This window comes from Lycorma delicatula, chromosome 7, assembly GCF_047948215.1.
Source record: "Lycorma delicatula isolate Av1 chromosome 7, ASM4794821v1, whole genome shotgun sequence".
NCBI classification, from domain to species: Eukaryota; Metazoa; Arthropoda; class Insecta; order Hemiptera; family Fulgoridae; genus Lycorma; species Lycorma delicatula.
This window is the reverse complement of record NC_134461.1, coordinates 41,127,831-41,143,115: the sequence shown is the minus strand read 5'-3', so window position 1 is coordinate 41,143,115 and position 15,285 is coordinate 41,127,831. Positions and strand designations below refer to the sequence as shown.

At 30.1% G+C, this 15,285-nt stretch overlaps 1 protein-coding gene across 1 annotated transcript in view; it reads left to right on the top strand.

Annotated features, from left to right (window-relative positions):
• LOC142327384 (lysine-specific histone demethylase 1A-like) overlaps positions 1-14,266 on the top strand; it is a 177,970-nt gene extending 163,704 nt beyond the window's left edge. Inside the window, exon 12 of the mRNA XM_075370393.1 lies at positions 14,017-14,266. Coding sequence (XP_075226508.1) covers positions 14,017-14,114 — 98 coding nt within the window. The 3' untranslated portion in view covers positions 14,115-14,266. The remainder of the gene's footprint in view (positions 1-14,016) is intronic.
• Positions 14,267-15,285: the final 1,019 nt, after the last annotated feature.

The following is a 15,285-nucleotide window of genomic DNA, read 5'->3' as shown; positions in this document are numbered from 1 at the left end:
CTATTTTGAGGTACTGTAGTAATCTCGGAAATTGTTTTAAATCTAAGAAAAGGCCAGGGAAATTATGAATTTTCATAATTACGAGTATTTCAACGGTTAAAAGGCTAGTAAATTATAATTTAATCGGTTCACCTTATGACCGTACGCGACCTCATCTGACATTTTTTTAAAATATTACGTAGGACGTACGACTGTACCGTACGATTACCCGAACCGTACCGTACGATAAATATTATTCGCTACGATGTTTATCTAACAAGGAAATATTTATCATTCAACGGAGCAAGTTTACACCGACTTAAATTCTATATGTAACTAACTCTTTTTGCCTTTGTTTACATGTAGTTACATATTGTGTACATACAGTTTGCGGTTTATCTTGATTTTTCATACCGATCTACAAACAACAACAAAAGATAAACTAGCTCGTACATGTTGTATTGTTTTATGCAGCACATCCATTAAAAAAAAATCACTCGGCCTTTATTTTAAAATCGTATTTTATTACCCTAATTCGCATGACTTAAATTTGTGATTTACGTACGAGTAAAGAATGTTACGTTTGAACGAGTCGAAGCCTAGTTATACTTAAATCCCGTAAAAATAAAGAGAGAGAAGGTAGTCGTGGAAAAAAGTACGTGTTTTATTTTAACAGAGCAAAACGCATGAAAGATTGTTAAGAGACTAGCATGTGACATATCAGTAAATAAATCTGATGAAAAGGGGCAATTTGTCTGCTAGTCATTGCTTCACAAAGAACTTGACTCTTCTTTCTGTATACGTGCTCTGTTTTTTGGATCGGTCGGTCCCGTCATTTCATTTAAGCAATCTGTAAGCATTTTATACAACAAAAGAGAGTTGTGTTTACTCGTCTTGTTCTAATCTTAAATAACAGTTTAAATTTATGTCGATTTCCTTTTAATGTTAACGATCAAAATTCTGTAATTGTTTTTATAAATTTATATATTTTTTACATATATTTCAGGTTAATTTATAAAAGATATATTCCTTTTAGTTATTCGTCGTAAAATGTTTGTTTACAATAAAAAAAAAAATCGAAATTCGTCGGGCTTAAAGAGCGTAATTATAATTAGCTGCCATTATGGGAAATAATTGAGGACTAGGTTTTCCAAAAAAAAGGACTTAAACTTTAAATTATTAATTATATTATTAATAATTTGAAGATCGTGGGTAAGTGTATTACCGATTAATAATAATTAATTGAATTTATTATCTTCAAATATGGAAATTAACTTACGAAAATATTATAAACATGAAAATAAAGTATTTTTCGAAACTATTTTATGAACGTAATTGTTTATATTTTGAAATCAACCGTGTTTTTACATCTTTTATAAAATAATAAAGTATCGTTCTCGAAAACTTTTATGAAAATCTAAAAATGTTGAATACGCCTGGGAAATTGGGGTTAGTTGAAGAAAGAAGAGTATATTAGAAAACAACCAGTATTACCTATTTCTTCCGGGTAAAAGAATCCAAATTATACTTGGATTTTAATTCCCAAATAGTTCATTAAATGCATACTCTGTAAATAAAAAACAATTTGTTACGGAAGGTATCGTACACTGCGTTTGAAATTTCCTTCCAAATTTCTGTATTATAGAAGGTTTTTTTTAACAAAAGTCAGTGGAACCTTTTATCCCCATTCGTATCAAGTAATAAAAATCCTTTTAAAAAGTTGATTTTATTTTGAATAGAGGAAAAGTTGTTCAGTCTTTTTGCACGTTGAAACTTAAAAATTACATCTCGTTATAATAAAAGTACCGATTTTGATTCTACTATAATTACGGTGACTTGAATTATTATCTTGAAAATCATTTATTTTGTGAATCCTTTGCGGAGTAATAAATTAGATAAAAACAGTTTATTCAGGGAGGAAAGAACAGATTTACAAATCGTTTAATGATTTGGGGTTTAATTTTCCTCGTAGTTAATTTTTTTGTATCCTTATCCTGTTAGTAAGTTTTTTCCGTCAATACTGTATGGCTCCCTATTAAAACCTTTTTGTTATGCAATAGAGCTTAGGCCTAAATTAATTTTCAAAAGATGTTATTCTGCTAGATACTTTTAATCTGTTGTATCGTTTACATGGTTTCTTACAAACATAAACTGATGTACTTGGCCAAAATTGGATTAGGAAAAAATTAATCTTTGATTTATGAAACGTAAAAAGAACTGACGTGTACACCACCATGACTTTCTTGTACGCCTATTAAAACACATTTACATATTTTTTAAATGAAAAGAACATAAAATTTTATTTCCTTTAAAATTAGAGTTATTGCTCATCCTAAAAATTTATTTACAATAAGAGGTAATAATTATTAATAAATTCATATATTTAAATTTAAAAAAAAAGGAGTTGAAGTCTGATTCGAACTGATGTGACTTCCCCTAAGATCCAAATATTTCATTAATTAAACTTTTATTTGGCTACAACTCTGGAACAAATGAAAATAAGTATCATTTATGATATTCTTCGGAGCTTTAAAGTAGGATTTTTAAATTTAAATATCTTCGGCTTCGGTCGGATTCATTCGGCTATGTACAGTACACTCGGCTCCTTTCGTATGCATTCGGCTGCTGACGATTCACCGGCTCCTTACGCGTCACTCGGCTCCTTTCCGTTACACTCGGCTCCTGACGAAAGAACGACTCCAGCAACATTATTTAACCAAGTCCATCGTCATTATTGTGGGCATTCATTCTTCAGTCGTCACTCTTGTTCAATTCCAGTCGCCTACAAATGGCGATCGCATTCAGTAACAGTTTCAGTTCATAATTCAATTATGATAAACTTTTAATTATGTATAAATAATTCATTTAAAATTTCAAGTATATTAAATATTCAATTTATACATAAAAATATTCAAATATAATAAAGAACTGATAATAACATCAACTTATGACATAATTATTTAAAAATCAGCACCGACCTTCACCTGTTCGTACAGCTATGTAGTACTCAGTAATAAGCCCTCATTGTAGTACAGTAATAAGCCCTCATTGAGAGCTTTGCTCTCAATGAGGGCTTATTACTGCAATTAAAAAAAAGTTCAAAATCCAGATTTTATTTTGGATTTTAGGCTTTTTTGGTTCAGTCAATTGCAATCAAAAGGGGAGGTGTACAACTTGATGTTACAACAGTCCTAAATCCAAACTTTCAACATCCTACGGCTAATCGTTTATGCAAGATACATATGTACGTACGTACAGGTGTCACGCCGAAACTAGTCAAAATAGATTTACGGATGGTCAAAATGGATACTTCCGTTGATATCTGGAAACTGAAATTTTTCGCGATCGCAAGTTACTTCCTTTACTTCATACAAAGAAGTAATTACTCGTAAATAGAAACCATTCTTAGCAATTTATTGACAAAAACTTTGTTTTATGAGATATATAATTTTGCATTACTTGCCTGCCTGTGAAATGTATGAAACAATAAAACATTCGATTAAAAATTGTCGTTGTCGAAATAACAGATTGCCTGATTTCGATTATTTAAAAACTAAAAGAAAATTCAAACTATATTCATGGAAATCATGTGTCTATCTGTAAAAGTACTTTTACTAAATAAGTAAGTTATTTTTAGATATGACTAGTAACCTACCGGGTTGGTCTAGTGGTTAACGCGTCTTCCCAAATTAGCTGATTTGGAAGTCGAGAGTTACAGCGTTCAAGTCCTAGTAAAGCCAGATATTTTTACATGGATTTGAATACTAGATCGTGGATACCGGTGTTCTTTGGTGGTGGTTGGGTTTTTCAATTAACCACATATCTCAGGAATGGTCAAACTGAGACTGTACAAGACTACACTTCATTTACACTGATATAAATATCATCCTCATTCATCCTCTGAAAAATTATCTAAACGGTAGTTACCGGAGACTAAACAGGGAAAAGAAAAAAGATATCACTAGTAAGTTAAAAAAGAAGAAAACAGATCTTGAGCAGGATTTTATGCTTATACATTTATTAACAGTTACGTTAAACACAATTTTAAAAAAATGATTCTGTCTGTAACAGCCTTTATGATTGTATACAACATACGTATAAATGGTTACATATTAGTTAGAAATACAATTGAATATTTTCTTTAAATATAGCAGAAAGTAAGAAATTTTGTAGATGATTATGTATCAACCCACCGTGTTAGTCTAGTGGTGAACGCGTCTTCCCAAATCAGCTGATTTGGAAGTAGAGAGTTCCAGCGTTCAAGTCCTAGTTAAGTCAGTTATTTTTACACAGATTTGAATACTGGATCGTGGATACCGGTGTGTTTTTTTCCTACATCCCTGGGCCGGACATCCAATTAAGTATACTCGGCCCAGGGACGTGTCCTTCCGACTCTAAGGAGATCTCCCCCATCCACCGGCTTAACATCCGGCACGATAGGTCAACCCCTCCGGTTCTGCATCTTTTGTGCCTGCCTCTAATCTTCGGCGGGGGAAACAGGGCCCCCGGCTATGCCGTTCCCAGCTCCCCCACCAGGAACCGGGTCTCGGTCATTATGCCTTGCCTCAAACCAAAGGTGCCAGCACCTTTGGTGGTTGGGTTTATATTAATCGCACATTTCAGGAATGGTCGAACTGAGACTGTACAACATTAAACTTCATTTACACTCTTACATATCATTATTTGAAAGGTAATTCCCTGAGGCTAAACAGAGAAAAGAAAGATGATTACTTGTCAAAAATTTAATAATAACTTTTTTTGCCGGAATCGAAATACGAATAAAAACGTTTCTTTTTGTAATCGTAGTTTAGGTCTTGCCTTCTCCGTTATTTTTGCACTGAAGATGCGCAACGCCTGTTCTAACTCTCGTGAAACACAAAGGTAGAAGAAATCCGTTCATTCTGAATCATACAGTTGATGACGTATCTAGCGTGTAATCTTTAAGCTGATGCGCTATCAGAATTTTCGTTAATATAAATGTTCCGCTGTTTTTTTGCGATTAAAGTTACTTGATCGTAACTTTAATGGGTGTAGGAGTAGAAAAACTATTAACAGAAGGCCTATTTTGCGTTCTCATATTAAGTGGTTAGATGTTTTGGGTGGAGGTTCGGTTTGATTAAAGAATAGTTACCAGAAAAATTGAGTATTTTTTCAGAAACGAATCCCATCGAATTATTTAAAAGATTTTTTTTCGTACCGATGAGCAACAATACTCTGCAGTCAAGTACAACAGCCTAACGAGTAATGTTCTTAATGTTGATGTCGAGGCTCCCCATGTAGTAACAAACAGCTTCTTCAAGATACTATTTCTTGAACAAATTTTGTAGATAAATGTTCAAGCTATTTTTTATATCCCAGCATGCGGTATAACAGTAAAAATCTATAAGAATAAGCGTTCTGTCATTTTTTCTTCCTTTTTTTTTATTCCACTTATTTTGTATCTTTATCATTTACAGCTGCCATTTTTACGTTTTTAATTTATTTTTTTTTTTAAACTTGAGAAACAACTAATAAATTAGTAATTGGTATTCTTATAAGATTGAGTTGTAGAGGATTACTGTTAACCGAAACATTTCTCTCGGCTGTTAATAACGATGTCGTTATTCAAGACCATAATCATAACACCGCTCTAGTATATACGGATATAACTTCTTCTTTTTTTTTCGAAGCAGTTCATTTAAATTTGGGAAATTAATTATAAAATTTGGTTTTAAAAGTAACGGTCGGTTGTAACACGCACAAACCCGACAATATAAGTAGATATATCATACACGCAACGATCGGTTACTTCTGTACACGCACTTTACAAATCTTAACCGTAACAAGAAACTAATGCTAGTTTAACTTTACAACTGAGATGATAAAATTTACCTACGATATAATTGATAACAATGGTTGATTATATATAAAACCCGAATTACGAATTAAAATTTAATGATCAGCTTTAATTTTTTTCTCACGAAATTCTTCGTGAAAAATATATATCACCTTGGTACTAATTTACAAAAATCTGTTTAAGTTAGATGGAGATCGATTCCTTGTTTTAATTTGAAAGATGTATCCTGTTACTATTTTCTTCAATTTTTATCGCTTGGAATTTTTTGTTAAAATTAATAAGAAGCGAATAAACCTACGAAAATCGTGTTAGACGTTGAGGCTCCATTCTGCTGTTCGATATGGGGGGGGGGAGGAAAATTCTTTGGAAAGTTGACAGTTTTTTAATGTCATTTATTTTTTAATTCCAATACGTATTCAAAATGATTGATAAAATCTGTCTTTCTCCTCGCGGATTGAAGCGTATTCTTCAAACAATTAAGTTTCAAACATTCATACAAATTCAATTCTGTAAAAATGTATTTTCTTGAAGTTTATTAATTGTATTTAGAACGTTTAAAATTACGTTAAAGGCTTTCCTCTACAAAAAAAAAAAAAAATTATTTTGTAGTGCAATGTCTAAAAGCTATTTTTACTCTCATAACGCCTCATTTAGGTAAAGATGCAACCATTTTTTATTTCACTGACGCGTTGTTCACAACGAAGTTAAACATTAATTCACTATTCTACACTATCTTTCGTTTATTTGTGATGTATGTAAAGCACGTGACATGTAAGACGTACTATGTTGATTCTTTGTTTTTATGACAAAAATGATGTTCATTATACAACCGGTTCTTATGGAGGTCTTAATATCATCTGCATTTTGTTGGACGTAATTTTTTGATGCACAACCGTATATTCGGATTTGTAAACTATTCTACCCCTTCCACTTGCCTTTGCCAACCTGGCATGATATAGTTGGTATTTTTTTAAATGAATATGTCAATTTCAAGAATAACTGAATGATTTCTGGTATATCAGGTACATATGACTATTGTTTGTTTATTTTAACCGGTGAAAAGATTTTATACGATGGAATCTGGAATAAAGGTCTTATGACATCAATCCATTAAAAGAAGAGAAAATATTGTAGAAAATGAACTGCGAAGCTAGTGGCTGCGTCTCAGGTTAAATAGATTCTTCATAGAAAAACGAAAATATGACCTTGAATTATTTTTTTTTATTATGTTAAGTTATTGGTAATCGATAGGTTATAAGATTTTCGTGATAATGAAGACGAAACACAAAGAGAATTGTCATTCCATTTGTGTTCGCCTACTGGAACGACACAATTTGAGGTAACGAGGAAAGTTTTTGTGACTTCTGCAAGTATATATGACTTTTTTTATACCGTATAGTATTATTATATGGAAGATTCACTCACCAATCCATGCCGTGGTTGTAACTGAAATGATAAGACATCCGCTAGAAAATGGCGTGCCGACACCACGTTCTGTTCTATTAGCGCTCCACTAGCAGGAGTGGGAAATCGGGGAATTATTTCTGCCGGAACCTTATGTTATTTGGCGAAAGATATCTTCGCTTCGTTTGGGGACTTGTAACTTAACGTGATAGTTGCCCAGTTATGCTACCAATTATAATTATTATGTGATAGTTGCTAATTAAGCTATGTGGACATTTCCACATAGCTTAATTGTCTAACAGGACTAGCCGATATTCCTTTGGTGACTTCGATTACTTAAAATGTTTTATATAGGTTTTTTAAATTATCTTCATTTAATTTTTTATTTCTTTTATATATATATATATATATATATATATATATATATATATATGTTTGTCCCGTATGCGTTTCTATACCATTAATCTGATTGCGATGAATGTTTGGCGAGTTGTGCGCATGCTCACAAAGGTTTCTGAATTAGTTTGGTCGCTAGGTAGCGCTGGGATCGAGATGTTTTAGAAAATTGTATTTATGGTCCGATTTGGCTTATATTCAGAATATATATTAGGTGAAAAGAAATATTTTTACAAAACAAATGGACCCGCTATGTGGCGCTGGGGTCGAGATATTTGGAGAAATTGTATTTATGGTCCGATTTGGCTCATATTCAGAATGTATATTAATTACGTGAAAAAAAAAAATACTTTTGCGAAAAATGGAAGTAGCGAAAAAGAGGATAAGGGTAAAAGGAAAAGGTTAAATTTTGTGAATTTCCGTAATGTTCAGTTTAAAAAATATGTTTTGTCAGACTTTCATTTGTGTTTTTAATCTATATATATATATATATATATACACATACTCAAATTTAGCAATGACAAAGCATTGCCGGGTCAGCTAGTTTATAATATGTCTGTATTATATTCACGTAAAATATGAATGTTCTTTCTGTTCTTGGAACAGAATGGCCCCCCGACATCAATATACGCAGTGTTAACTTTCTCATTGTTAAATTAGTTCAATAAATTGGATAATACGTGTAAATTTTTCAAAAATTTTATTAAAACTTTTCTTCATGTACTAAATTAAATGCGAATTAACTCAGAACTATCCACTAGTTTTGAAAATTCAAATTTTTTTTCCATTTTCAGTCCGAAGTATGACAACGCCAAGATGTTGGCATTTAAACACTTTCTGGTACTCGGTAAAAATCAAACTGGTTGCAGACATCAAAGATATCAGTATGATTGCCCCGTGTCTACAAAACGATCTTTATCAGCCGAGTCCTATCCGTTACGGCAAAACAGTCGTGTAAATCAGCTATACGTTTTCTACCGTGCGTAAGAACAGTAGAACGTATGTTTGCCTATTACTTTACGGCCTTTTAATCCTTAATTCAAATGAAAACTGCGCGGAAAGTATTTATCAGTGTCGAGAAAAAACTGCATAAATGAACTTACATCTACAATAACCTCTGGTGCTTTTAAATGTTTAATTATTTTTTAAACCCGGCCGTATTTAAATATAATCAACCTACAGGTTACGGTGTTTATAAACATACAAAACAGTTTCTTGTACCTCAGAATTAAGAATTGTATAATAAGGAATTAGGCAACATCTGATTATAAACTACTTATCAATCAAGTTCTAAAATAGTTGATAAAATAATTATCACCGACGAACAAGTTTCAATTTAAAATAACCTGTTAGAGAGTGCGATAATAAGCTAAATATATGCTCTTAGGCTATCCGTGAAACTGTAGGCTATATAATATTTTAATTAGTCAATTATTTAACATACACAAATATGTAAATTATGTTCATTTAATGTAGATATTTAAATATCAATTTTTAAAATAAAATCACGCGTAAATTATCACGTTTTCCGTTATATGTTTCTATCAATTGAGAAAAAAAAAATTATTTTAATACTAGGAATTTTTTTAAAACCTATTTTAATGTATGTTTTTTTGCTTTCAGCTATTTGTTCGATTTAAAGATCCTTTCTATTCGGTTTCTTAGTTTACAATATACCTTTTACATATTATATCCTCAGTTTGTTTCGAATTGTTATATCATCGTCAGTCATCCTTTATTGTTTTCTTCTACACTTCCTTCCGCTAACTGTAATAGATTTTACTACACTTTTATATCTTCATTATTTCACGTATAAAATGTATCGATTCATGTAGTATTGCTATCGATCCATGAAGTTTCAATCCGATAAGCAAATATGCTCCATTTAAATATTTAAAAAAGTTTCATTTACGCAAAAAGCTGTCCTCGTTTGTGCAATTCTGTTTTTTTGTATTTTATTTTTTATATTTTTTTCTTTGTAATTTTACTGTGCATTAACAAAATTCCTTAAAATCTATTTTTTTTAATTCTGTAATCTTAATATTTATATTTTAATTTTTTTGACGTTTCATCGCTCTTTTATTACTCTTGTGTACTTTCAAATCTGTTTTCTCCTCTTTCCATCAGCTAAGAATCTGTGCTAATTTAATGTTATTCATTTTTTCAAACACAGTGCCTCCTTCACCGGAAATAGAAATATTTTCAATGAATTCTTGCACTTTTAGTTTTTGTTCTTCAAGTTTGTTACTTAAATCTCACTTGTTTAACTTAGTTTAGCATTAGGACAGAATAAATCCTTGTTTTCATCCTCTTCTTTACTGCAGCTTACTCTCTCCTAATTCTCTATTCCTATTATATAGCTAAAAATAAATTTCTTAAAAATGATAATACCTTTTCCGTTTTCCGTATTATAAACATATTTTTGTTAAAATCTAAAATACTATTTTACATTATGGAATTTTATCGTTTTATTTCTCTTACGTATGGTTTGCAATTTAGCAATTTATTGAGGACTATTGCCTCTCGTTTTTATATATTTTTCTTTACCTTTATCTGTATTAATTATAAAGCACTTCATTGTGGATTTGAATTATAAGGCATATTCATTTAACAATTCCAATAAATTAAGAATAACTAATAAGCAGTGGTTATCTCCATCCGGATAAAAGTTTTATTTTTTTACAATTATGTATTCTACTGGTTTGTGCTGTTGTTTTTTCCTTTGTACTTCCTTCTACTAAGTAAAAGATGTTTTGTAATCGCGACTAATTAGGGTTTTCAGATTTCAACGGAAATATCCATTTTGACTACTTTCGGCGTGATGTCTGAACTTATCTCGCCTAACCCAAAAACGGTTTACCGTAGGATGTTGAAATTTTGGATTTAGGACTGTTGTACCATCTAATTGTGTGCCTCCCCATTTGATTACAATCGACTGAACCAAATTGTCCAAAAAAGCCCAAAATCAAAAAAAATCTGGATTTGGAATTTTTCGTTACTGCAATAATAAGTCCACATTGAGAGCTTTTCAACGATATATCATAAGTGGTACTTATTTTCACTGGTTCCAGAGTTATAGCCAAATAAAAGTTTAATTAATGATTTTTGAATCTTCCGGGGAGGAACATCGGTTCGAATCAGACTTCAACTCCTTCTTTATTTTTAAATTTAAACATATGGATTTATTAATAATTAATTATTAACCTCTCATTGTAAAAATATGTTTACGATGAATAAATTCATTAATAACAACAAAAATATCATAAGTTTTTAATGAAGTAAAATTTTATGTACTTTTCATTTTAAAAAAAATGTGTCAATGTAATTTAATAGGCGTACAAGGAAATCGTGTGTTGTCCGCTTCAGATTTTTTCTCCTTTTTCTGGTTATTTTTACCATCAAAATAGTACATCTCTTTTCGGTAGCCTTCTAAAAATATTCTCATCTTTGTTTCCCTGTTCTGTTTTAATCTTCTGCATTTCCTTTTAGAACTATAAGCTAATAGATGATTTAGAATAAGAACACGACCTTTCTCTTTTATTTCTTTTATTTCTCTTATATGTAATTCGCCCCAAATAATTTTGTTCCTTCTCAACCCTTCTTATTTTCAAAATTCAGTTAACCTTTGTAAGGGTTTTCTTTAGTTTACTTACTTTATATTTCCACAATCATATATCCTTCATTCCATAAGTCTATGGATTATTCAATAATTTGAGACCTAAAGGTAATTTTAGCAGGTTAAATTTAATTTTGACTGATTCATTTTTTAGATTTTGACAGATAATTTTTACCGATTGCTTTTTTAAAGATACGTTAACGATTTGTGTAATTTAAAAAAAAACTATTTTCTCGGATTCACTATTTTTGTTGATTATTTTTCTTCTGTGGGTTTAATAAAATGTTATTAAATGTTATATCTTCATAAAAAAATTAATAAAAATGATCTAATTACTTTAATTTTTCTTCTGAGTACAATCGATGGATATAATTAAGATATATTTTACAGATCCGTATTTTGGTCAACTCAAAACTAATTTAAATTTTATGGAATCAAAATTGAACCGAAAACGCCCGTAGATTTATTGGATGCAAGAAATGAAATTATAGAATTATATTTATTTCGACCGTAACGGGGTAGGATAGAATTAATTTTGAATAAAAATAAATAATTGTGGCAGTGACATCATTTTTTCGCGATATAATGTTTTTTTACTTAGGAAAACTTCAATTGTTTAAATTAAAATATTAATGGAAAAGTAATATATTTCTCCTGTTCAGCATCCTAAGACCTGAATAACAAACATTTCCAACCGTCGTATGATACACTCATGTCTTGCAGTTTTCATTTCTGAAAGGAGTAAGGAATTTTGAGGGGATTTTGGTCGTACAACAGGTTATAGATTAGTATTATTTTGATAATCACAATAAACTATGAAAGATTGTTTATTCTTATTGTGATTTCAGACGAAATTGTATTAACTTTTTTTGCTTATAATCGATGCAAGATACAGTGATACAACTATTGATCGGTCCGATACCGATCTTTTTTTTAAATGGTAGTAATAATAATAGTAAAGAGGCCGACGTAACAAATATTATGGCTATAGCCAATCAAAATTCCAGGATAAAAACCATCAGTAGACCTCCTGCTGTAACAGTGATTATATGTATAATTCCCTTTGTATAACTAACTCATAATTATTGTACGAATTTAACTCGTAACGTAGTACAGACCGACCGACGTTCGAACTCGATTCACTACAAAACGCATAACATTTTTAATGGAATTCGGGAACGGGTAGAGTTTATGTGTGTATGTATCTTATAGCGCTGCTACATGTAAGATAGGCGGAATGGTGGGGCGAGCAGCGACATGCTTTATAAATTATCTACCGGTTGCTGTATAAATCTGGACAAGAGCATGGTGCTGTAAAAATTATTAATCAGAGGCCGTTCGCTACTTGCTTAGCCCAAAAAAAAAAAAGTAAATAAATGGTTCGACAAACTTCGGACGGAATTTAATCATATACGGAGAGCGATATATGAATAAATAATAACGTATTCAAAAAAACAAAATGAAAAAATTGTTATTTTAAATTACAACTAAATTAGCCTCCAAAAATTATGTAATTTATCCTTATTTAAAATAATAAGATAATTTTTCCTCGTAAAAAATATTTCTTAATGTCCTAGAACGCTTAAATATAACAGATAGATTTACTTTGACGTAATTAGGCATTGAACCGAACAAAATCCCACTAAGGTAAGGAGATAAAACTGACGTGGTTTTGAAGATCATTATTTTTTCTACACGTTCTTAAAATATTCACCTTTTGATTACGGAAATATTTTCGGCAAATAATTATAATAGTCTTCCCGTACCTGATTTTAATAAAAAAATGTTTGAAAAGTTGAGAGTTTAAATAGTTGTTTTTTTTTTTTTTTAGAAACGTAAAATGAATGAATGTGTTCCCATTTGATCATGATAGAGAGGCGAATTTTCTTTTGAAACAACTCTGGACCGCATGAATTTTCTAAGATGAATTTAAAAAATATACAGCTAAACGCGAATTATATTGTTTAAGACAAAGTTGCTTTTGGTAGGAAAGGTGATTTGTGTTACAAAAAGGTTTATTAATAGATTAACGGTTAAAATATACTGTTTTGAAATTCATTGTTTTAATTTTTTTACTGCATATATGCACATTTGTATGTGTGCTGGTATTTGTTAATGTAAACAACTTTTTATTTTTATTTCCAATTTCCATGATTTAATTAGCTTTTTATACTTTAAAAAAAAAAAAATTAATATTTTTGAGGGTTCGTTCTAGTTTTCTTAAAAATACCACCTGATGCTTATATTACAGAAAACCTATATTTTACAAACGTGACGGAATTTAATTGTATAATCAATTAGAGCTCTTAAAAAAGGGTTTATTTTCGAAAATTATTGCTGATGGAAACCCAAAAATAAATTTCGGATTAAATTATTTGCGGAACTACATGGAGAAATCTCTTTCATTAAGTAGTTTAATAATTTACTACTGGTTAAGTATAACATGTATAAAATCAGAAGGAGAAGGTTTAAAGCTATTGAAATCCTCCATCTGACCGGTAGAAAGAAAGTTGAGTATTTTGAACCGACTGCTATGTTTAGAGAGTGGTTTGAATTAAATCTGAGATAGGTAGTGTTGTTTGTTTGACAACTGGATTTATTTAGATTCTGAATTATAAAATGGAACTTTAAATTTTGTGAAGTTCCGAAATGTTCAGTTTTTTGACATTTAATATTAATTGTGATGATTTTGCTGCATTATGAAGTTTTGTAAGTATACTTAAATACTGTTTAATCTTAATTGCAATGAATTTACATACTGACTGTTCGACTCTTGTTGTTGTAGAATTGCTGAAGGAATTGCATTTTGCTATTGTTAAAAATGCCGCCAAAACGACAAAATACTGGTCGTCGCACAAATTCAGCCAAGAGAAAACGAGATGAAAGACGAAACAGAAGAATGAAATAAACAAAATAGATTACATATGTCACAGTCACGTGCATCCATGTTTTTCTCATGGCAATTACACGTTTCATGTTTCCTTGTTCGAAAACCAAGGGATTTGTTTGAACATATGCCAAATGGAATCGCCAATAACATTTTATATCCAAGAGCACTGCAATGAACTTAAAATTGAATAAAACAAAATATTTATCTAATCTAAAACATAAAAATAATAATGTATATGTAAATATCTAATTTTAACTAAATACAATAATTGATATCAAACTTTTAGTTGTATTAAATAATTGCTATATAATTATAATTATATAAATTATTTATATAAATAAATTATTTAATTTATGTATATATTTGCATTTCGCAATAGCGAAGCATTGCCGGGTCAGCTAGTAAAATATATTTTTAAATTAAGATGTATTTAGCTAATCTAATTTTTATATAGATTCTAAGATAAGTTTATAAAGACATATTTTTATTTATAAAAAAATATTTTTTTAATATTTTATGGAACGATAAAATATTCATACAATTCTTATATACAAGATTAAATATCATCAAACCTTGACGAAATACGAAAAAAATTAATAGTTACTAGTTAAAAGAGATAACTACTCCAGTTGTATCGCCACAAGACTATTTTATTCTTGTTTTGTCCAACGTTCTCTGTTAGATTAACCGACGTGTACTTTAATTTTGCTCATGTTTAATAAAATATACACTTGGCAGTATACTTTCAAAGCGTATATGTAATTGATCTCCGTTAACATAATTTAATTTTATATTATTTTTTATTATCCTATTTATTTTTTAAATTAATACATATTTTATTTTATAACAATAATAATAATTATGGTAATTTTATTACGTATATTTTTATAACTTGTAAATGTATTAATTAGACTTGATAATCGATTCTTTTAACATAAATTAGCTTTTAATGTCAAAAAAAAAATTATCGTTTTCGTATTTCTTCTATCGCGTTACATTGATTTGAATATTAATTTTTTTTTCGGTATTGCTATTTATTAGTCATCACTGCCGTTCACCTGAATGTGTCGTTCTTTATTAATTTTATTCTGTGTTCATGTCCTAAATATTTTGAATTTTTTTACATTGCCTTTTATTTTCTTAGTTCCTTGCTAATAGCACTGC